Source organism: Neoarius graeffei, chromosome 2 (genome assembly GCF_027579695.1).
Source record: "Neoarius graeffei isolate fNeoGra1 chromosome 2, fNeoGra1.pri, whole genome shotgun sequence".
In the NCBI taxonomy this organism is placed as follows: domain Eukaryota; kingdom Metazoa; phylum Chordata; class Actinopteri; order Siluriformes; family Ariidae; genus Neoarius; species Neoarius graeffei.
In genome coordinates this window covers 55135842-55160358 of record NC_083570.1, presented here as the reverse complement: position 1 = coordinate 55160358, position 24517 = coordinate 55135842, and the positions used below count along the sequence as shown (strand labels likewise).

The window sequence follows — 24517 nt, the reverse complement described above, 5'->3', positions numbered from 1 at the left end:
GCTACCAGTTTGATTCCCTGGACCAGCAGGAATGGCTGAAGTGCCCTTGAGCAAGGCACCTAACCCCCAACTGCTCCCCAGGCTGCTCTGGGTATGTTATACATTGCTCTGGATAAGAGCATCTGTTATATGCCATTAATGTAATGTTTGTTTAAATAAGTGTTTTATTTGACAAAAGGATGTGTGACATTCTGAAAAACATGTTTTTGTTTCTTTAAACAGTTTAAATTGTACCTGGTTTTGCCGCAGGCGCTCCAGCCTCCACTATAGCAGTGAGCTGATGGGGATTCTGATAATATAGATACAGCTCAACATCTCGGTCAAACATATGACCTGCACAAAGGCTTACCTAAACGCACATACACACAGGTCTGATTTAAAACAAGCAAAACAAACTATATATAAAGTATGATGTATATAATGCTTAAACAAGCATTTGTTTTGAAAAATAATTTCTAGATGTGTTAAACTTCAAACAAGGAGATTTCTGTTTGTAACCACCCATTATATGGGATTGGTTAAGTTTATGGAGTAATAAATCCTATAAAGCTACTCAGTAGGTAGGGTTATCATGTCTTAATGTGAACTAGAGGGAAGATAAAAATACCAAAATTGTTTGGGTGGTACCAATATATGCATAAAACCTTGGGTGGTGCCAATATATGCAAAATAATCCATATTGGCCCCTGGATTAATTCTTGAATATTCAATTATTATTGTGAAGGTTTCAACCATCGTCAAAATTCTGCAGGGGCTGAGGCTTCAATAGGCAACCCTAAGAAGAGCTGCTTCATGATTAGAACAACAACAAAGAAAATAAAGAGATCTAATAAAATTGAAATATTTAGTAAACTTTAACTATCAGAACTAAAGAGACCAAATCTTTTAAATGAGGAACTTGAGTTAAAACTTGAGTCAATGTAAATTGTTCTTAATATGATTTATGTATTTATACTACTATTAAACACTTAAAGCAAAAATGTTCCTGAAACTTTTATTCAATTGTAATTCTTAATTTAAATAAAAGCTAACAAACTGCACCTTTTAGTTGTCTATTAACTTTGTACTTCATTAATGACAAAGATCTCAAACTATGTGATTTTTACTGACAACAAAATATATGAATCAACAGACTTCACTTTTATGAAGTGTAAATCTAACTTGCATGTGTAGTACTGATACAAATACTAGTAAACAGTGGTCGGTTTCATAGCACAAACAGGATTCTTGCAGACTAAAAAGATCACTTTTCTTAGTGAATAAAAACCAACAAAGCATGTCACATAAAAACACAAGGAAAAAGTTTCATTTTTTGGAATGAATAAATGAATGAAGGAATAGAAAAAAGAAAAAAACAAAAACCCACTAGTAGCCGGCGATGGAGCATTTATAGGTTGCAAAATCACTGGCTGCCTGCAGTTATTGACAGGGCTGTACTCATGGAAAATAAATGTGATGGATGCCTGTATTTGTTTGCCTAATACACCCAATGCTAAATCACTGAATAAAGTAAAAAAAAAAAAAAAAACCCTGTATCAGCTTTCTTTTTCAGTTAATCATTACACCTCTAAACTTTGCTGCACTATATGGACAATTACATGCTATTTAATCTCTCTCTCACACACACACACACACACACACACACACACACACACACACCTTTGCCTTTGTGTGGTCTGTGTTGAGGAACATCAGAGGCTCGAGAGCACATTTGGACTCCACTTTGGTGATGGGGTTTGGAGAGCTTATGTGTGCAGTAAAAGAGAGAGAGTAGGGAATGCCAGTGGAACTTGATGTTATCTCTGATACTATACCACCACCTGTACCTGAAAATATAACAGAAAACAAATTATAGGATTTATTTACCTGATGGATTATGCATTTACCTGGGTGCATGATTGATCAGCAGGATTCCTCACATTGTGATGTGACAGAGTCTTCAATAATGTGTCTTTAGTATGGGACAGTAAAGCATGTGCTGGTGGATGTTTTTGTGTGTGTGCACGCATGTGCGTTTAATACCAGCTGGTGTATAGCGGGGGTTGAGCACTGCTGGCAGGCAGAATTGCAGTGAATGGTCAGCCTGCACACTCAGCTCGGTGACGAAAGTGAAGGTGATGGCGGCACTCTGGCCCGGGGGCAGAGAGCCCACACTCAGCTTGAACACGTCCACAGACTCCTCACTCTCCTCCAGCAGAAAAGCCTGTTCACCTGAACTCAGGGCATCGTCATACTGCTCTCGCGCCTGACACAAAATACGTGTGTTCAGGTCACATTCTTTTGCTATGTGATGAAGAGGCTAAAGGAGGCTTACAAGCATGCTGCCTACTTAATGAAACTCAGAAGACAGTTAATGACTTGTGTAGCCAACAGTTTATGGTGGCACTGACATTCCTGTTAAATTGTCTAAAGGATACTGCAGGTAAGGTCATTATTTTATCACTTTCAGGAAAGCTTAGCATCAGTTATTATAACTGCTCCATATCAAGAAGCTGCCTTTGTCACATGCACACTCAAGCACAGTGAAATTCATCCTCTGCATTTAACCTAGCTGAAGCAGTGAACACACACACACACACACACACACACACACACACAGCAGTGGGCAGCCATACTACAGCGCCCGGGGAGCAGTTAGGGGTTAGGTACCCTGCTCAAGGGCACTTCAGCCCAAGCCCACCCCATGTGAACTTAACCGCATGTCTGAACTGTGGGGGAAACCAGAGCACCTGGAGGAAACTCACACAGACACAGGGAGAACATGCAAACTCCACATAGAAAGGCCCCCCCATAGGCCACTGGGCTTGAACCCAGAACCTTCTTGCTGTGAGGCAACAGTGCTAACCACTACACCACCATGCCGTCCGCATCGTAACAAAATGATCTATATTTATCAGATATATGTCTAAATAACTTTAGCAAAGATACTCACTTTATGTTCAGAAACAAAGTGTGCAAATGTTCCACTTTGTTGTGAGAGGTGTACTGTGATTAAACACTGAACAGGTCAGGACTTTCAGCAGGTGTCAGATGTTGATCGTTTTACTCACCTCCTGTTTCTCCTGCACCTCAGCCACTATCTCCTGGTCTGCAATCTTGGCACTGAATTGACAGACAGCAGCTCCTGAAGGCATGGGGAAGACAAACACAGCCTCCAGGGGTTGCTTTTCCTCATTTACATACTGCAGGGTGGAGGTCACTGTCGCTACATGCCCCTGAACTTGCAGATCCACCTCAATGTGCTTCAGGGGAACTGAGCAAGAAACAAACAAAAGGTGGCAGGAGTTACAGGTTATATCACATTTGGAGTTTTTCCTGAAAGGGTTTCTATAGCAGGTGTGAAAATACCCAGTTTAAAAGTTTATAATGCTTGTCAACATGTCCACAATGTACCTGTGTCACATCATCAAGTGCTCTGTACAGATGACAGTTTTAAAATGATTGTACAGATGACAAAGTTTTAAATCATTTAAATGATTAACATGACATGAAAAAAAAAAATCAGCCAACAATGCAGAAGAGGAATCACCTGGATCCAGTAAGTCAAAGTAAGTGATTTTTACCTCAGGTGATGAGACAGACGCATGTTTACGATACAGCTCATCAAGAACAACAACTTTATTTATCACACGTACACTACCCCACCTCTCTGCATTTAACCCATCTGAAGCAGTGAACAAATGCATACACACGTGAGCAATGAGCACACACACATACCCAGAGCTGTAGCCATGCTACAGTGCCCATGGAGCAGTTGGGGGTTAGGTGCCTTGTTCAAGGGCACTTAAGCCCAAGGCCACCTCATGTTATCCTAACTGCATGTCTTTGAACTGTGGAGGAAACTGGAGCACCCAGAAGAAACCCATGCAAACATGGGGAGAACATGCAAACTCCACACAGAAAGATCCCCCATTGGCTGCTGGGCTCAAACCTTCTTGCTGCGAGGCGACAGTGCTAACCACTACACTACTGTGCCAGCATTTCCTACTGTAAAATGGTCATTTTATAAAACTGGTCATTAATGATGTTTTTCCAGAAGTAGATTATGTCATAAATGTGTTAAGTCTTTGAATGTTAAGCATCTACTTTTTTCCTTTTGGAGAACTTTAAAATGCTATATTTTTACTTCTGGTTGAGATTTGTGCAAAAGAGTAATGTTGTAAAAGATAAATGCCTGTAGTTTTCAGAACAGTAAGCAGTAACTGAGAAAAAGTAACCAGGTTAAAGGTTTTCACAGATCACCACACAAATTTAAATTTATTTGGGTTTGTGCTTGTGTCCACGTTCATTTTCATTTAGTCAGATCTTTAAAATGTATTAACCACAATGGATTTTTTTGGCGACAGAGACCCCCAGAGCTTCCAACATCTATGCTTCAGCCTTTACTTAGCTTTAATAAAGTTTGACCACTATTTGTTGCTATGGCAAAATGATAAAAGTGGCCAGATGTAAATATAAATAAAATTGACAAAAAGTCACTGAAGATGAAAGATACACCTCTGTTAGTGGCTACTTTTACCCTGCATCAACTATATGCTAGTAAACTTTGACCTTTTAATTCAGAAACCTCTACCTTGTAAACCAATAGAAAACAAGGTGGACAATAGCCAAATGTTAAAAAAAAGTGGATGAAATTTAAGTTAATTATACATAAAGAACAGCAAAAATCTTTCATTATTGTAGTCCATTGTATACTTCATTTTCCTACTTTGACCAGTTCTTTGTTATTCCCCTTTCATGTCAGTAATAAAAGTGTAACATCTGTATACTGATGTCCAACCATATAAAGTCAGACAACCAACAGTAAATATCTCTGTTTATTATTATGTGTAATATCTGACAGAATGGACCGCAGAGTGAGCGAAAGCTGATTTGGTAACAACTATCTAAAACTAGAGATACTGTGCCAAGGGCACAGTGGTATCTTATTTCCACACCTGAGGCCTTGGGACAAAGGTCAAGGTCACAGACAGAGAAATTAGGCCACTTGTCTGGAATCTGATGACAAAGGGAAAAGGATACAATACTTCCATGTTAATAATATTAACTAAATTCCTATCTTTCACCAATTTCTTGATGCAGGCCAGTGAAAAACATGCAGATCATTGATCTGACCTGTCAAGGTCACTCCAGGGCAAAACCAATGTTCCCAAATGAAAGCCCATATATGACTTCCAATTCATGATCAATAGTAACTATGGGCCTATCTCGCATCATTACAAGCCATTGAAAATATGCAGGTCATTGATTTGACCTTTCAAGGCCACTCTACATCAAACATTTTTTTTGGTGCCAAAAGAAAGTCCATAGGAGTTCCTATTCATGATTAATAGTAACCATGGACCTATCTAGCAGAGTATGAGATACAGGCCTTTGAAAATATGGATGGGGGGGGGGGGGGGGGGTGTCACCAATCTGACCTTTCGAGGTCACTCCAGGTCAAATTTTTTGGTACCAAAAGAAAGTCCATATATGACTTTCTATTCATGGTTAATAGTAACTATGGCCTTATCTTGCTCTGTTTTTGAGATATAGGCCATTGAAAATATGTGACCTAATACTGACCTAGGTCAAAGGTCAATACTATAAATATTCATCAAAACATGTTTTTCTATGGCAAAGGAGCAAGGCTAGCTCAGGTTCAGGCAGGCATCTGTCATAACCAACAATGTTGTTTAAATCATCACTCCGTGGAAGATGAGCATCAGCGACGTCTCTTGAGTTTTTCCAGGTTATCAGCATGATCCTTCTTCCTTCCAGAAATTAGACTGGAGCGCCATACATGAGAGCTCTGTGAGAGCTGTGTCCAAGAATCTGGATTGATGCCAAAGTCCTTTAGATCTCTCTTGAGCACATCCTTAAATCTGAATCTTGGGTGACCAACAGGTCATGTGCCTTCCTATAGTGCACTGTGAAGTACCACATGAGGCAGCCGATCTTTAGGCATTCTGCTGACATGGCCAGCCCAACGCAGCCACATAAATTTCAGCTTAGATGACAATGGCTCAGACTTTGTGAGCCAAAACACTTTTGTTAGGTCATTCTATCCTCCCAGGAAACTCCAAAGATGGACCTCAGGGATCTTGTATGAAAGGCACTTAGGCGTGATTCTTGAGGGCGATATGTGGGCCAAGATTCAGCTCTGTAGAGTAGCACACTCAAAACACATGCCTCACAGACTCTGACTTTAGTGGTGATGGTAAGATGTTCGTTTCTCCAAACATGGTCAGTTAGATGGCCAAAAGGTTGTCACGGCATATCCCAACCTAGATGAGATCTCAGTCTCCAATGACACGCTTTTATCTATAGCTGAGCCAAGATATCTGAACTTGTCAATATTTTCCAGCACCGGGTCTTCAATCTGAAAGTGATACTCATCAGCAGACTGGGACAGAGTCACAGTTTTCTTAAGACTGATTGTCAGCCCAAAGTTCTTGCAGGCCTTGGAGAAACAATTCAGGAGTTCTTGTAGATGGTCGGCAAATGATGCACACAGAGCCACATCGTCAGTATAGAGAAGCTCCCTTATGACCACCTCTTGAACTCTAGATCTCGTCTTATAGCAGGAGAGTGAGAAGTTGCCATCATCTTGAATGAGAACAGAGACACCCATCGATTTGTCAATATTCTTGTAAGCTTGCCTGAAAACAAATTAAAGTATATGCTGAATAGTGTGGGAGCAAGTACACATCCTTGTTTAACTCCCCGGTTGATGGGGAATCTATCAGAGATATCACCCTCATATTGGACCTTTCCATGCATGCCTTCATGAAATGCCTTGATCAAAGCAAGAAGTGTTTCCAGACATCCAGCCTTTTTCAAGACTAAGACAAGGGTGTTTCTGTCAACAAGATCGAAGGTTTTGGTAAGGTCTACAAAGGCTATATGAAGAGGATGACATTGTTCTCATAATTTCTCTTGTAGTTGTCTCACACAGAAAATCATGTCAGCAGTAGATCTTCCTGAACGAAAGCCACACCGAGATTCTGGATAGATTCTCTCAGCCAGTAATTGCAGACGAGTCAGGAGCATACGAGCCATCAGTTTCCCAGTGACACTCTGGAGAGAGATGCCTCGATACTTGTTGCAGTCTCCCCTTCTGTTTATAGAGTGTGGTTATTTTTGCATCCTTGAAGTCCTGTGGGACAGACTTTGTAGACCAGCAAAGCAGAATCAGTCGATGAATGTGTTTAGCTAGTATCGAGATACCAGGTATTCCATCCTCACCAGCAGTTTTGTTGTTCTTCAGCTTAAGTATTGTTCTAGTGGTCTTGTCCAGAGAAGGTTCTTCATCCAGGTGTTGCATTATTGGTAAGTCACAGATATCTTCTATACTGGAAATGTCTACTTTGCTGTTCCCGCCATACAACTCCATGCTGTTCCCGCCATACAACTGCTTGATCCATCGAGCAAGCTTTTCAGATTTGTCAGTTATAGTTGTACAGTACCATCTTTCCTTTGTAGGACACAGAGAGTCTGAGAGGCAAGCCCGATAATCATCTTTATTGCAGAACACATGCCTCGTAAGTCCCCTAAGTCACAAGCTGTTTCAATCTGTGAACAGAGTGAGTCCCAGTAATCTTTTGCACATTTCCTAGTTGTTCTTTGTGCATTTGACCTGCTCTGTCGGTGGTGTTCTTTTGTTTGTCTAGTTGGCCGAGACTTGTATTGGAGCAGAGCATTCCGTTTATCTGCTAAGGCAGGCTAAGATCCACCAATGCGCTGTCGAAGCGCGCAGAAGGTGTTATTACGCCTGTCATTATAGTGCGGACTTTCCATAGCATAGAAAATCGCCACGTTTCAATTTGTGTAACTGAACTTTGTTTCATGTCACTGGTCATATAAACCTATGTAAACAATGTAGGTATCATGCCGCCATTTTGTGTCTAAGAACTACAACTCCCAGCCAACTTCCGCATTGACATACGTCACGCCGGGGGTGGGATTATCACCACGTCCGCCATGAAGAGATAAATAATGGAACAAACGCTCAACTCCTCATCTCTGGCTCTGTGGACTTCAATTCCAACAGACAATAAAGAGACCGCTCACATTTGCAGGCAAACCCGGGAACATCTCACTTTGCAAAGATCTATCATCCAGCGCGTTCTGTGTTCACCTCTGGCCAAGGTAAAAATCCAGAATAGCGCGATCTTTAAACTCAACCTGAGTTACAGCCGGCATTCGTATTAAAGTGACGTCACGACTGCCGTTCAAATGCAGTTTTAATCCAGCAATCAGATTCCTTCTAAACAGCACTGTGCAGATTATTTCTGATCAGAGACTTTTCCTCACGAACGCTGAAGTTCGGACCAAGAATCCTCTTTTCACCACGTCGGACCCGAGTGCTCCGTCGGACCAGAAAGTTCTCTCCGCCTTCTACAGAAACTTCCCCACAGCGAATATCTCTCCACATCTTGCTGAAGAATGTTTGAGTAAGACTGGCATTTTTGGACTTGGTCATAATAATCAACATAATCATAATCATAATTAAACTAGTCTAGGAATTAGTTTTATGAAGTAGTGTGAACTTTAACTCATGAACTGTTTATCTGTCACACTGAAAACACTCAGCGTGTTGAATTGTTTCATTTTGTTTAATATCATTTGTTTCAATTGTTAGGCTGTGCATGTTGTTTTCTTCTTATTCCTTTCACTAATATCCTAAATCTCCTTAACACACATTTTGACCTTATCAAGGTTTCAGTTGATTCAGTACTGTACAAGTTGGTGAAATTAGCCTATGGTTAATGTCTTTTGGCTCATTAGCGTCCAAAGCTAATTCTCTTGTTCCATTAGCTTCTAGATCTAATTGTGCTGTCTCCAGGGATCACAAGGCATTCACCACGTGTAGTTAGCTACACGAGGCTAATTGAGGCCTACACCATGTGCTTAGCATAGCAACAAGCTAGAGCTAACACACTATTCTTTTGTTCCATGAACCTTTACATGTGGTAGCCCTTCCCCCACACTCACACATACCAACACAATCAGATAAGAACATTCCAAATTTTATAGCCCCCTCATACACACACACACCCCCTTGCTCTGTCTCTCTCTACCCACACCCTTATATACACATACACTACCTCACGGTTTTTCCATCTGATTATTATTTTTATCTTTGTTATAATAAATTAATTTATTAAACAACCTGTGTGTGTATTCATTTTGTTGTGCAAGAATATTTCTGAAGTCCCCAATCGCAAAGAATTCAAAAAGGTGCATATCAGTTATGTAAATGGTAAGTGATTGTAATAATTTAATGATATACCATAATTTAGCTGTTTGGTAATTATTATTGAGCGCTAAGATTGATGGTATGATTCAATGATTCACTACTTTGAATGATTCACTGATTCGATTCATTTGAACGATTCACTGAACGTTTCACTGATTTGATTCATTCAAACGATTCAAATGAGACTGATTCTTTTAATTATTAACCTTCAAATTTAATGAGACTGATTTAATGAGATCACTTAATAATTAACCAAATGCACCTACAACAGGAAAAACGTGGAAGAGTTTGGTCGCATCTAACTACAGCCCCAAAAAATACTATTGGCCATGCTGAGCCTAGCTACATTGCTAACAGGAGTAACAGCGCGTCTGACTGACTGGGAGGTCGCACAAAGCTCGGAGAGGTACGGATCAGCTCGTCTCAATTCAGAGAAGAACATATTTCATTATGGAAGTACGGTGGACTGTTCCTTTAATTGTGCGGTGGTCTCTAGTATGAATGAACGCCCTGTGAGCCAGTTTTGGTGAAAAAAAAAAAATGCTGTGGTTCTCCTGTTTGAGGCTGTTCTAGTTTGGTGGAGGAGTGGGTGGTGGGAGAACGACAGGATTTCAGCTCTTACTCATTAATATTCATGACATGTAAATGTGTTACCTCTGATTGGCTTACAGCAATCAGTAAACATGTTACCTCTGATTGGCTAACAGCACTGTGACGCTACCTCCAGTGGGTCAGGACAAGCGGATGCGGGTCTCTTTGTAAAAACTGTTTTGACTGGCTATTATGGTCTCGACATCAATGTTTTGATCAATAACAATGTAGATAACACGAATTTTGCATCACATTCAATGAGATTTAAACGAGACTAAAGATGGCGACTTACAAATAATGTGTAAACATCGTTGGAGTTAATAAAGTTTGAACAGCATGAAGGGACATACCCCAACCCCCCGAAATTAATAAAAAAAACACTCTCAATGGATTTGGCATAATATAAAAAGGTCGTTTTTTACTCAGAAAAAGCGGAAATCCGCCGAAAAGCGGAAAACTCTCATCCCTGCATAGCTTGTGACCATGTCATGCATGCTAACGTGGAGAATATGAACATGCTTTTTGCAACAAAAACCTTCGAACAAAAAGTTCATGTTTTACTTACAGCTTGTGAGCTGGTGGTTGATCGTCTTGACAGTACAGATCCAGGTATTAAAAACAACCTTGAAGCAAAACCACTACTGAAGGCACCGAAGTTTGAAAAGTCACTGTGGTTGAAATGATCAGAACACAGTACTAACATTTCATTACACTTCGCTGGTGGTGTTCCAAAGATAAATTCCAACCATTTCTTCTTCACCTCTTCTATCTTAGGCAAGAAATGCAACAGTGATGTGTTACTGCCACAAATAACACAGGCACAAACTTGTTCAGAAATGTTTTCAACTTGCTGTTAGATCCTCTTTGTTAGCTACTGACGAGATGGGCTTTGCTATCTCTCCTCACCCTTAAATCTGAACTTTCTTCCCGTGGGCGGTCGCAAGCCAAGGTGGGCGAGGCCATGAATACTAATTTTCGAAGTGACGCAAGTTCGTAGGGCTTTTTCAGATTCGCTCATTTTTCCGACTATTTTCTTTCATAAGCTAATAGAGGGAATGGGAGTAGAATTACATTTTCACATGCAGCATGCATATGCAACTCGGAGTGAACTATGGTATTTCAAAAAGAGCCAGTATTAAAAGTTTTTGGTGGAAGGGCACCTTTAAATATTAGTTCAACCACTCTGTGTTTCATTATTTATGCCAGTGATTCTCAAACTGTGGTACGCGTACCACTAGTGGTACGTGGGCTCCATTCTAGTGGTACGCCAAAGAATCACTTAATTAAATATAAATAAAATTTAAAAAATAAAACGTGAAATACTATCCATAATATCTGAATGGATGAAAATATCTTATCAACCGATGACAAGAAAATGAAAGGAGATACAAATTAAGTTAATAATTTTAAAAAGTTTGCAAGTGCTTCTGGGTAGCCATACGTAGCGTACGTACGCATTCCCGCCGGTTCCGCTGACAGACGGTTATCCGCCATTGGTAGACTAGGCTGTGATGGGAAAAGGTGGAGGTGGCTTTGCTAATTATGACGAGTACGACAAAATTACTGTCGTGGCTTAAATCCGCGAATGCGAGTGTGGATCAAGAGAGAGGGAGAACGTGTGTGAACCGAGCGCAGATGCTAACGACAGTGGCAAAACCAGCCCCAGAACTGCTAGCAAACAGCAGAAACCAGTGAGGAGGAAGTATGACGAAAAATACATAAAACTGGGATTCATTTGGAGTGGGACAGAGGAGCTGCCCAGGCCGCAGTGTGTTGTATGCGGGGACGTTCTGAGCAATGAGTCCATGAAACCATCGCATCTCAAACGGCATCTTACAACCAAACACACAGCACTAAAGGACAAACCAATGGATTTTTTTTTTTTTACGAAAACGTGATGAACTGAAGCAGTCCAAGTCTACCATTCTGTCCTATGGTACACCCGTAGCCAAAGCACAGGAAGCTTCATATCGTGCCAGCCTCCTGATCGCCAGAGCCGGTAAGCCGCACACAATCGGGGAACTGCTGTGTTTGCCATTAGCCAAAGAGATGACACGTATCATGTGTGGAGAGAAAGCTGCCAGAGAGTTAAACTTGGTGCCGCTTTCAAATGACACCGTGTCAAGGAGAATAAACGACATGGCTGACGATGTTAAAAAGACACTGATTGAGCGCATTAAAAACAGTAGATATTTTGCCATACAGCTTGATGAGACTACAGATGTTGCAGATTTGGCCAATTTATTGGTTTATGTGAGATATGAATATGACGGTGTGGCTCAGGAGGACTTTATGTTCTGTAAATCACTGGAGACCAGAACTACATCAGAGCATATATTCCAGTTACTGAACAAGTTCATCCAGGAGCATGGCTTGGATTGGACGTTCCAGGACTGTGTTCACAGAGGCATGCACACCCATCACATTAAGCTCAGTAAATTGTCAATCAATAGTCAATCAGTCAATACTCTGTGTATATTTAACATTATAAGCTGTTATTCTTAATGCTTTTCCTCACTTTTGTTTTATTCTTAATCTTATTGTTCTTCCTCTGTTTGTGGGTGTGTGTTTCTGTTTCAGAAAGCAGCCACTGGAGTTAAGAAAAGGCAAGAACTGCAGCTATGCATAGCCTGTTTTGATTTTTTTCAAGTACATCAAGTACAGTACTTTTTTTACGTAACATTTAAGTACAGTAGTTATTTAACTTAAGTACATTTTCATATAATCTTTAAGAACTGTCTTTTAATATTTTAGTACAATGTTTTATTTCACTTTTATGTGCAATTAATTTTATTTGATTCATTATTTAAGTAGTGTTTTATTTTCCTATATTTAAACAGTGTTACTGTTCAAAGTACTGTGTGTAATGTTACAGTGGCCAACAATATTAAATATACTTGTTAAATAAAACTTCCACCTTGTTTTTAATGAATACTTAGGCCTACTACGCTACTGTATTTTAATGTTGGTCATTATGGTGGTACTTGGAGAGCCAAGTATTTTCTGAGGTGGTACTTGGTGAAAAAAGTTTGAGAACCACTGATTTATGCTACATGATGTCCATTATGTCCACTAACATACAGTCCCCTCCGAAAGTATTGGAAGAGCAAGGACAATTTTTGTTTTTGCTATACATTGAAGACATTTGGGTTTGTGATCAAAAGATGGATATTAGATGACTGATCAGAATTTCAGCTTTCATTTTGTGATATTTACATCTAGATGTGTTAAACAATTTAAAACATGGCACCTTTAATGGCATACAACCCAATTTTGAGTTGAGCAAAGTACAGGACCACATACGGTAGTCCTAAAGTAAATAACAATAAATATTTGGTTGCAAATCCTTTGTTGTTTGTTTTAGGGAGTTTCTTCCTTCAGTCTCCTCTTCAGGGGATGAAATGCATGCTCAATTGAGTTAAGGCCTGGCGATTAGCTTGGCTAGTTTAAAACCTCCCATTTTCCCCCCGATGAAGTCTTTTGTTGTGCTGGCAGTGTGTTTTGGGTCATGATGAAGTTCCTCCCAATTAGACTGGATGCATTTCTCTGTGAACTGACAGACAATGTTTCTGTAGACTTTGGAAGTAATTTTTCTGCTACCATCATGAGTTACATCATCAATAAAGATTAGTGAGCCCATTCTAGAAGCAGCCATGCAAACCCAAGCCAGGACACTACCTCCACTGTGCTTGACCAATGACCTCAAATGTTTTGTATCATGGGCCAGTCCTTTCTTTCTCCACACTTTGGCCTTTCCAACACTTTGGTTGAGGTTAATCTTGGTTCCAGAGTTTTTGTGGCTCATCTCTACATTTTTCTGTGATTTCCAACCTGGCTTTGACCACTTTTTCAAAAAACTTTGACCACTTTTTTAGGAGTCACTCCCAGCCACTGGTTCAGGTATGTGGATAACACCCGAGTTAAAATCGAAACCCATGAGGTGGAAGCCTTCACAGAGCACATCAGTGCAGTGGCTCTCAACATCAAGTTCACTCAGCAGGACGTCAGTGGAAACAACCTAGCCTTTTTGGACTGCAGCATGCACATCAAACAAGACAGAAGCCTTAGCATCGAGGTCTACCGGAAATCCATACACACCGACCAGTACCAACTGTTTGACTCTCACCACCCACGGGAACACAAATTGGGGGTCATTAGGACCTTACATCACAGATCTCAGAACATTCCTACAATGGTAGAGGGAAAAAAGAAGGAGCAAAAACACATTAAGGAAGCACTTCAGAAGTGTGGGTATCCCAACTGGGCTTTCATAAAGACCTGAAAAAGAAGCATAACAGACAGGGGAGAAAACAGCAACAAAATGCAAGAACACTGTCATTCCCTACATTTCTGGGTTATCTGAGAAACTCAGGAGGATTTTCTACAAACACAACATTCTGGTACATTTCAGACCCAGTAACACTCTGAAGCAGAAACTGGTCCACCCCAAGGACAGAATACCCAAACAGGACAACGTAGTGTACGCAATTCAATGCAGTGAGGAATGGGCGGACCAGTATATTGGGCAAGGCAAAACAACCGCTTCACAGGTGCATGGCTCAACACAGGAGAGCCAGTTCCTCAGGCCAGGACTCTGCAGTCTATCTTCATCTGAATAACAAAGGACACTGGTTTCAGGGTTGTGATGTACACATTTTAGCCAGAGAAGACCAGTCGTTTGAAAGGGGAGTAAGGCCCTGTCCACATGGCAACGGATTCAGGTGACTCCGATACAATTGCTTATCGTTTAAGCCTGGCGTCCACACGGCACCGGCGTTTTGGGTGCCCAAAACGCAATCTTTTTGAGAACGGGTTCCAGAGTGGAAAGATCTGGCAATGTTGCCGTTGCAAAGTCGTCTGGATGAGTAGAACGGATTTGTTTACGATGACGTCACACCCACATGACTGTGAGTGCTTCACGCCGGGTAGAAGTGTAACGAATATCACCAGGAAAAAGCCTTACAGAGCACTAGTGAGAGTGAAACACGAGCTTGGATATTATTATTATTATGTTCAGTGTTAGTTCACAGTAGTAATGCAAGAAGCAGAATAGTGACAGTAATAGTGAAGCAAAAACATGCAAATTGTACAAACACTGCAGCTCTACAGCAAAATATTCATTTATGAAATGGTCTGATTCTTAACACCAGTAGTGCCAATGATCTTCTCATTGCGATGCGAGTTGTCAACAAATCCTATAACTTGGTTCATGAAACGCGCTTACAAAATATTTTCACTGTGAATATTTATTGTGTGATGGTGCAAAGTGAGAGAGAGAGAGAGAGAGAGAGAGAGAGAGAGAGAGACTCTGCCCTTAGGGCAGAGTCAATCCTGCCAGCAAAAATAGGGAAAAAAAAGGAGCGATCTCACCTCTTCAGACGTTGATTTAAGTCCGACAATACATTCCTCAAAAAGGGCGTAGAGGAGCAAATTAATCCATCAACGTGGAACATTCAATTTATTCCGGACCATTAAAGACGCCGCCTTCCGCGTAGAATCATATGTCATCCTCGCCGCCATATTGGATAGGTCAAAGCAGAGAATAAAGATTCATGCGCTGCCTTTAACTGTACCAACAGGTTTACCGTCCAAACGAGATCACATGGGATTACCTTTCACAGGTGAGATGTAGGCTACATCCACACGACAACGGCAACGAGATGTTATTTAAAAATATATCGCGTCCAAATGGGCAACGATCAGTAAAATATCAGCTCCATATGGCAACGCAACGCTTGCTGAAAATGATGCAATACACATGCCACACCTCTAGGGGCACTGTAAGACGGTCCCTTCGGAGACACCAGAACAATAGAAGTAGTAAGGACGCATGCGCATAAACTATTATGCGCGAGACTTCATATTAGCCACAAAGTCAGGAAAATCTGTTCGTAAAATTACATTATAAATGACCAAATACAATGAAAAGTATTTTTCCAGTCTCACCTGTGAAAGGTAATCCCATGTGATCTCGTTTGGATGGTAAACCTGTTGGTACAGTTAAACGCAGCGCATGAATCTTTATTCTCCGCTTTGACCTATCCAATATGGCGGCGAGGATGACGTATGATTCTACGCGGAAGGCGGCGTCTTTAATGGTCCGGAATAAATTGAATGATACACGTTGATGGATTAATTTGCTCCTCTACGCCCTTTTTGAGGAATGTATTGTCGGACTTAAACCAGCATCTGAAGAGGTGAGATCGCTCCTTTTTTTCCCTATTTTTGCTGGCGGGATTGACTCTGCCCTAAGGGCAGAGTCTCTCTCTCTCTCTCTCTCTCTCTCTCTCTCTCTCTCTCACTTTGCACCATTACACAATAAATATTCACAGTGAAAATGTTTTGTAAGCGCGTTTCATGAACCAAGTTATAGGATTTGTTGACAACTCGCATCGCATCGCAATGAGAGGATCATTGGCACTATTGGTGTTAAGAATCAGAGCATTTCATAAATGAATATTTTGCTGTAGAGCTGCAGTGTTTGTACAATTGCATGTTTTTGCTTCACTATTACTGTCACTATTCTGCTTCTTGCATTACTACTGTGAACTAACACTGAACATAATAATAATAATAATAATAATAATAATAATATCCAAGCTCGTGTTTCACTCTCACTAGTGCTCTGTAAGGCTTTTTCCTGGTGATATCCTGGTGATATTTGTTACACTTCTACCCGGCGTGAAGCACTCACAGACATGTGGTTGTGACGTCATCGTAAACAAATCCGTTCTACTCATCCAGACGACTTCGCAACGGCAACGTTGCCAGATCTTTCCACTCTGGAACCCGTTCTCAAAAAGACTGCATTTTGGGCACCCAAAACGCCGGTGCCGTGTGGACGCCAGGCCTAAACGATAAGCAATTGTATCGGAGTCACCTGAATCCGTTGCCGTGTGGACAGGGCCTAAGACACCACTTATCAGCACCCTACAATGCAGTCCTTGCTACACTTCCCAGACAACTGAATACACACCCACATTAAGGCTACATCCACACGACAACGGCAACGAGATGTTATTTAAACTATTAAACTATTATGCGCGAGACTTCATATTAGCCACAAAGTCAGAAAAATCTGTTCGTAAAATTACATTATAATGACCAAATACAATGAAAAGTATTTTTCCAGTCTCACCTGTGAAAGGTAATCCCATGTGATCTCGTTTGGACGGCAAACCTGTTGGTACAGTTAAACGCAGCACACGAATGAGGCATCTTTATTCTCCGCTTTGACCCATCCAATATGGCGGTGAGGATGACGTATGATGCTACGCGGAAGGCGGCGTCTTTAATGGTCCGGAATAAATTGAATGATACACGTTGATGGATTAATTTGTTCTTCTACGCCCTTTTTGAGGAATGTATTGTAGGACTTAAACCAACATCTGAAGAGGTGAGATCGCTCATTTTTTTCCCCTATTTTTGCTGGCGGGATTGACTCTGCCCTAACTCTCTCTCTCTCTCTCTCTCTCTCTCTCACTTTGCACAATTACACAATAAATATTCACAGTGAAAATATTTTGTAAGCGCGTTTCATGAACCCAGTTATAGGATTTGTTGACAACTCGCATCGAGTTCGTTACACTTCTACCCGGCGTGAAGCACATGTGGTTGTGATGTCATCGTAAACAAATCCGTTCTACGCATCCAGACGACTTCGCAATGGCGCTGTTGCCAGATCTTTCCACTCTGGAACCCGTTCTCAAAAGATTTCGTTTTGGGGCACCCAAAACGCCGGTGCCGTATGGACGCCAGGCCGAAACGATAAACAATTTTATCGGATTCACCTGAATCCGTTGCCGTGTGGACAGGGCCTAAGGCTAGGTTTACATTAGACCGTATCTGTCTCGTTTTCTTTGCGGATGCACTGTCCGTTTACATTAAACCCCCTGGAAACGCCAGGAAACGGGAATCCGCCAGCGTCCACGTATTCAATCCAGATCGTGTCAGCTCCGGTGCTGTGTAAACATTCAGAATACGCGGATACGCTGTGCTGAGCTCTAGCTGGCGTCTCATTGGACAACGTCACTGTGACATCCACCTTCCTGATTCGCTGGCGTTGGTCATGTGACGCGACTGCTGAAAAACGGCGCGGACTTCCGCCTTGTATCACCTTTCATTAAAGAGTATAAAAGTATGAAAATACTGCAAATACTGATGCAAATACTGCCCATTGTGTAGTTATGATTGTCTTTAGGCTTGCCATCCTTCCACTTGCAAGTAGTAAGTGATATGCGCTGGGATCACACACACAGCGGCTCAGTCCCGAATCGTGGCTTGTTCACTTCACTCGTGCGCTGTGTGAGCTGCGCAGGGCCGGAGTGTGCACCCTCCAGAGGGCACTCGCTGTTCAGGGCGGAGTGATTTGGAGCGCAGGATGCCTGCGGAGCCAAGCGTATCCGTGTATTAGGCTTGCCATCCTTCTACTTGCAAGTGGTGAGCCTTGCGCGGCTTGCCATCCTTCTACTTGCAAGTGGTGAGCCTTGCGCGGCTTGCCATCCTTCTACTTGCAAGTGGTGAGCCTTGCGCATGCCCTAAATGCACTGGGATCATGTTATGCGCTGTCTGAAATGCACTGGGATCATATTACGCGCCGTCTAAAGTCATGTGATTAGCGTATCCGCATATTGGCGTTGCTGTGTGCACGGCTAACGGTTTTAGTGTAAACGCGAATCGTTTTAAGAACGTTAATCTGATGATCCGCTGATTCGACGTAATGTAAACGTAGCCTAAGACTCAACTGACTTCAGTGACTCACAGGATGACAGAGAGAACCAACGGCCCACAGATCACCCTAATGACTCCCTAAGCTGCTAACACTGTTCACACCCAGCCCTACAGGATGACTCAACGACCCAGGTGACCTTAATGACTCTCCGTAGGGTTGCTTTTGATCCACTAGAGGATAAATACCTGGAACTCCCCACTAGTCAGACAGAACTGAAGAAACCTTTCGGATGAGAGGTGAAACGTCTTCAAGAATTTCAAGCAAGTCCAGTTGGCTTCTTTTAGCACGTATGGTTTTCCAACCTGGCCTTCTGATTCTGACTGCCGATGAGTGGTTTGCATCGTCATATAACCTCTATATTTCTGCTCTCAAAGTCTTCTTCAAATGGTGGACTGTGATCTCTTCACCCCTGTCCTGTGGAGGTTGCTGAGATGTCACTAACTGTTGTTTTGTTTTTTCCCTTCACAGCTTTCACAATGTTTCATCAACCGCTTTTGTTTTCCTTGGCTGACCTGTTTGATGTCAGCTCACTGACCTTCATGTTGGTTTATCCTTTTTAAAAGGTGAAACTCAGGTTTCAAACCAAGAGCAGACATTCAGACCTATTAATTTTTCCAATACATCAAGGTGTAAATATCAGGAAATGAAAGTTTAAATTTTGATCCAACATCTCATTCATCTGTTGATCTCAAATCCAAATGTCTTCAGTGTACAGCAGAAACAAAAGACTTGGTCTCGCTATTCCATTAGTTTCAGAGGGGACTGTAGAATATTTTAATAAATATAATAAATAAAATTCCTCATGGTTGGAGTGATTTTAGGTACATTATAAATGACTACTGGTGTTGAGTCTCATCCAACGAATGGCTGAGTGGACAACATGGCACTATTTACTCCCACACTGCAGTTTGGATGCCTTTTTGGTCAAACTGAAAATCACTATTTTAACTAGCAAGAATACAAAAATTGAGGCCAGAGCAATGGAGAACTTGGAGCATGCGCAGCAGATATGGCCAGTCAGACAGACGTCCTACCTCTTGCGCACAATATTGGTTTTAGAAGCTTCTCTGCTTCATGCCGATAGCATGCACATTGAAAGTTATTGCATGAAGTGCAAATTAAAATAGTGCATTGAACCCTATCTAAAAGAAGCAAGTAAAGCTTTATGAATTATCCAGTAAATCGTTATGAAAGTTAGTATGAGGTAACTTGGTTTATCAACATAGTGGAAACACTGCTGAAGGTCTCCTAGAACAGATTACAGCAGAACAAGTCATGGCTTTGCTACAGAACTGTCAAGAGTATCAGCTGCATGCTGGAAAGTGTGTGTGCCAGATGAGTAACTTACTGCAAATGTCAGAGCGAGATAAAAAGCATGGAAAACATCCATCCATTATCTGTAACCGCTTATTCTGTGCAGGGTCGCAGGCAAGCTGGAGCCTATCCAAGCTGACTATGGGCAAGAGGCGGGGTACACCCTGGACAAGTCGCCAGGTTATCGCAGGGCTGACACATACAGACAAATAACCATTCACACCTACTGTCAGCTTAGAGCCACCAATTAGTCTAACCTGCATGTCTTTGGACTGTGGGGGAAACCGGAGCACCCAGAGAAAACACGCAGACACGGAGAGAACATGCAAACTCCACACAGAAAGGCCCCTGTCGGCCACTGGGCTCGAACCCAGGACCTTCTTGCTGTGAGGCAACAGTGACTACACCACTACACCACTGTGCCGCCAAGAATAATAACCTGTATATAATAATAATTATCTTCCTTAATGTATCCATGATTGTAAAATGCTGTACATTATGATTAAAACACAAACACCCCCACAAAAATCAACCATACACACATCCAGTTTTGTGTAGCTTCCTAGGCAGAGATATGGCTGTACAGATCCGATGAGCGTGGTAATATGGTGGCCTAACCTGCATGTCTTTGGACTGTGGGGGGAAACCGGAGTACCCAGAGGAAACCCACGCAGACACAGGGAGAACATGCAAACTCCACACTGAAAGGCCCCCGTCGGCCACTGGGCTCGAACCCAGAACCTTCTTGCTGTGAGGCGACAGTGTTAACCACTACACCATTGTGCCGCCAAGAATAATAACCTGTAGTAATTTATTTATTTATCTATCTCAGACATGCAGACAACGTACAGTCCATAATATTATAAAATATATAAAATTGCATAAAAAATATATAAAATCTGTAAAATAGAAATAAAAACAGAACACATGAATTGCACCATGATAGGCCATTGACTAGCATCTGTAATAAAAAAACAGGATAAAAATCACAGCAGAATAGTTAAGACATATGATGACCAACATACAACAGGTTTTTCCATTTTGTGATTAATTTTGACTCGCAACAAATATCAAAATGAATGAGGCTATGAATAAAAAAGTTCTCAGAATATTCAAACCGTTTAAGACTATAAATAACAGTTCTTCGTAATTCCTGATAAGACTTAATGCCATTACTAACAAACATCTGACTAGCACTGCTTCTGCGGTTATAATTCAATAGGCCCCCAAGGACATTATTGAAGGCAACACATACAATATTTCTGTAATTAACATGATAATTTACCCATAGAGTACATAAGTAAATGTTGTTACAATATGATGAGAATAACTTGACCTTAACAGCATTTGAACAAAAGTAAAATTTTCTGGCAAGTAAATTAACTCGACCGTATAAAGCTCTCTGTTTACTTTTCATATCCTCTTAATCATTAAGATGACTATCAATGATATGGCCAAGATATTTATATCGATCAACATAATCTAGGACTGAATTAGCTAAAGTTATGTTGGGTTTGACTTCAAGATGTTTCTGATCAAACAACATCAGCTGAGACTTGGTACAATTATATACATCACATCGTGGTGCTGACCATATTCAGTACAAACATTCATCAATCTCTGCAGACCTTTGGTAGAGGGTGCAAATACAACTAAATCATCAGCGTGCATTAGATGGTTGATTGTGGTACCAGCACAACAACAACCAACAGAAATCTTATTCAAAGCATTACTTAGATCATTCATATAAACATTAAAGAGGGGACAAAACACCGCCTTGTCTTACACCATTACTTGTGTAAAAACCATCACTGATAACCTGTCCCCATCTAATACGATACATTTGATGACAATACCAATAAGCAATAAGCCTGATAATATACATAGGTACACCAATCACCTTTAGTTTAGATAATCTTCCTGAATGTATCCATGATTGTAAAATGCTGTACAATATGATTAAACCAGGCGGCACGGTGGTGTAGTGGTTAGCGCTGTCGCCTCACAGCAAGAAGGTCCGGGTTTGAGCCCCCTGGCCGGTGAGGGCCTTTCTGTGCGGAGTTTGCATGTTCTCCCCGTGTCCGCGTGGGTTTCCTCCGGGTGCTCCGGTTTCCCCCAAAGACATGCGGGTTAGGTTAACTGGTGACTCTAAATTGAGCGTAGGTGTGAATGTGAATGGTTGTCTGTGTCTATGTGTCAGCCCTGTGATGAGCTGGCGACTTGTCCAGGGTGTACCCCGCCTTTCGCCCGTAGTCAGCTGGGATAGGCTCCAGCTTGCCTGCGACCCTGTAGAACAGGATAAAGCGGCTACAGATAATGAGATGAGATGATTAAACCACAAACACCCCTACAAAAATCAACCATTCACACACTGACACACGTCCAGTTTTGTGTAGCTTCCTAGGCAGAGATATGATCCGATGTGCGTGGTAATATGGCGGCCAAGTGACTTCACTCTGACTGGCCAATGAGCTTTCCAGATATTTTACGTAGAGATCAGTGGGACCTAAATGAATGAGAATTCCCATCTCTACTGGAGAGACTGCTGCTCTCTGCGTGGTTGTTCCCGGAAGCGCAGTTTCGTCACACCCTGAGGTGTTTACATGTTCCACGTGAGAATGTGCTTTTCCATGAGCTGATTTACAGCTGAGGAGAATTTTGCAGCACAAACACTTGAAGGCATCAGAGGGACGCAGTGTACAAGGAACACAAGCATCCATGTAGTTAATACACTGACATTTTGTTCTGTTGAATTAGGCAGGACGATTAGTATTTCCGGGACAGTCACAGGAAGAGGATAAAAGTGAAAGTAAGAGAGAGACAGAGACATTATATATATTTTTTTTTAAACTTTTTTTTTAATTAGTAAAAACAAACACACAATACCTGGCTCATTCTTGTTTGTCAGCAGGCCACAGTTCATTTTCAACTCCTGTTATAGGAATCCTAACACACTGCTGGTGTGAGATCCTGGAAATAAAACTGTTTATTAGAGCGGAATTAAATTCAATTACACACACATAAAACACGGATAAACATTTCCACAAGACTGACAGTTAAAGGGCAGAAAACGCCTGCAGCAAAGTTAAAGTCACGCTTTAGACGTGAATTGTGTCCGTCACAATTTTAAGCAGTTTTTGCCAGAAAGTCTTACTGCAGCCTGACTATCCGAGGTTTCTTGTTTTCGACGTATTAGCGAGGCGGCGCCGCGGCTGTGGAAAGCCAAAGGTGTCATGATAATACGAAATGCATTTTTTTTTTTTTCATCTCATTATCTGTAGCCGCTTTATCCTGTTCTACAGGGTCGCAGGCAAGCTGGAGCCTATCCCAGCTGACTCCGGGCGAAAGGCAGGGTACACCCTGGACAAGTCGCCAGGTCATCACAGGGCTGACACATACAGTACGTTTACATGCACATCCAAATCGAGCTAAGGGTCCCAGCAGGGGTGCCAGAGAAATCCAATCCTACATTCACACAAGTTAATCGAGCTGTTGTGTGAGGTACATTGTGCACCCGAGCCACAGGTGGCGCTACACGCCCCATCGTGTTGGTACACTTCCAGTTGTCGTCATGAAGAAGAGCTATTCAAGAGTATAAACAAAGTTATCAGCAGTGTTGCCAGATACTGCTGACGTTTTCCAGCCAAAAATATGTTCAAATCCGCCAAAATACACTTAAAACCGCCCAATCTGGCAACACTGGCAGTTCTGCGTTCACAAGTTCCGTGCGCAAGCTGTTAGGCTTGCTCTAACAGACTGTATGGCTACAAACTGTCCTGCGCAGACCACTGTTTTGTAAGACAACTTATTTTGCACAATTGTATATTTTTCTAAAGTCCATTTTTCGCTTACAAAAAAATTTTTTTTTTTGCTTACAAAAAATATTTTTCTAAAGTCCATTTTTTGCTTACAATTTAACTTATGTCTTAATAAACACACAAAAAGTTCAATTGTTTTGTTTTTATTGACATTCTTCAGATGTTGGACATCTATATATATACACACACAAATACAGTGACTTGTTTATGTACACAATTCACAGCTATGCAACAGCTGTACAGATGTATTTGGTGATACAGTAAGTGAGCTAAATTTTAACAGTGCAAACAATGCCACAAAAAGAAAAGATTCATGCCGTTGTCATGCCGACTGAGGCTGTTGTGTTTCCCGCTTGTGGTCTCATCACTCGTCACTTCCGGAAGGGGCAGTGCTGAAGTAAGTAGCTCGAATACGTAGCTCAATAGGGTATACATGCACTAAGTAGCTCGGCAGAAATCGCATAATCTAGGTCGTGTAGCTCGATTCCGAGAAATCAAGTTCGGTTCAATTTCAGCCGAATTAAGGTGTATACATGGCATTTTGAACTTCGATTTCAGTCAAGCAACGGCAGAAATTCGATTCTGTCTATGTGCATGTAAACGCACTGAGTGACACAGACAACCATTCACACTCACATTCACACCTACGGTCAATTTAGAGTCACCAGTTAACCTAACCTGCATGTCTTTGGACTGTGGAGGAAACCGGAGCACCCGGAGGAAATCCACGCAGACACGGGGAGAACATGCAAACTCCGCACAGAAAGGCCCTCGCCGGCCACAGGGATCGAACCCGGACCTTCTTGCTGTGAGGCGACAGTG

The 24517-nt window shown here is 41.6% G+C and overlaps 1 protein-coding gene across 2 annotated transcripts in view; it reads right to left on the bottom strand.

Annotated features, from left to right (window-relative positions):
* The window catches only part of LOC132881691 (von Willebrand factor A domain-containing protein 5A-like), an 80733-nt gene extending 57599 nt beyond the window's left edge, over window positions 1-23134 (bottom strand). The window contains exons 1-6 of one of the 2 annotated variants that reach the window (XM_060914453.1): window positions 23032-23134; window positions 22764-22847; window positions 3051-3253; window positions 2023-2245; window positions 1660-1826; window positions 235-349 (exon numbers count right to left, since the gene is read on the bottom strand). In XM_060914453.1, the coding sequence (XP_060770436.1) occupies window positions 235-349; window positions 1660-1826; window positions 2023-2245; window positions 3051-3253; window positions 22764-22800 (745 nt within the window). In that variant the 5' untranslated portion in view covers window positions 22801-22847; window positions 23032-23134. Of the gene's footprint in view, window positions 1-234; window positions 350-1659; window positions 1827-2022; window positions 2246-3050; window positions 3254-22763; window positions 22848-22931 lie in introns of both variants that reach the window. The other variant, XM_060914452.1, reaches the window with a different exon arrangement.
* Between the last annotated feature and the right edge of the window lie 1383 nt (window positions 23135-24517).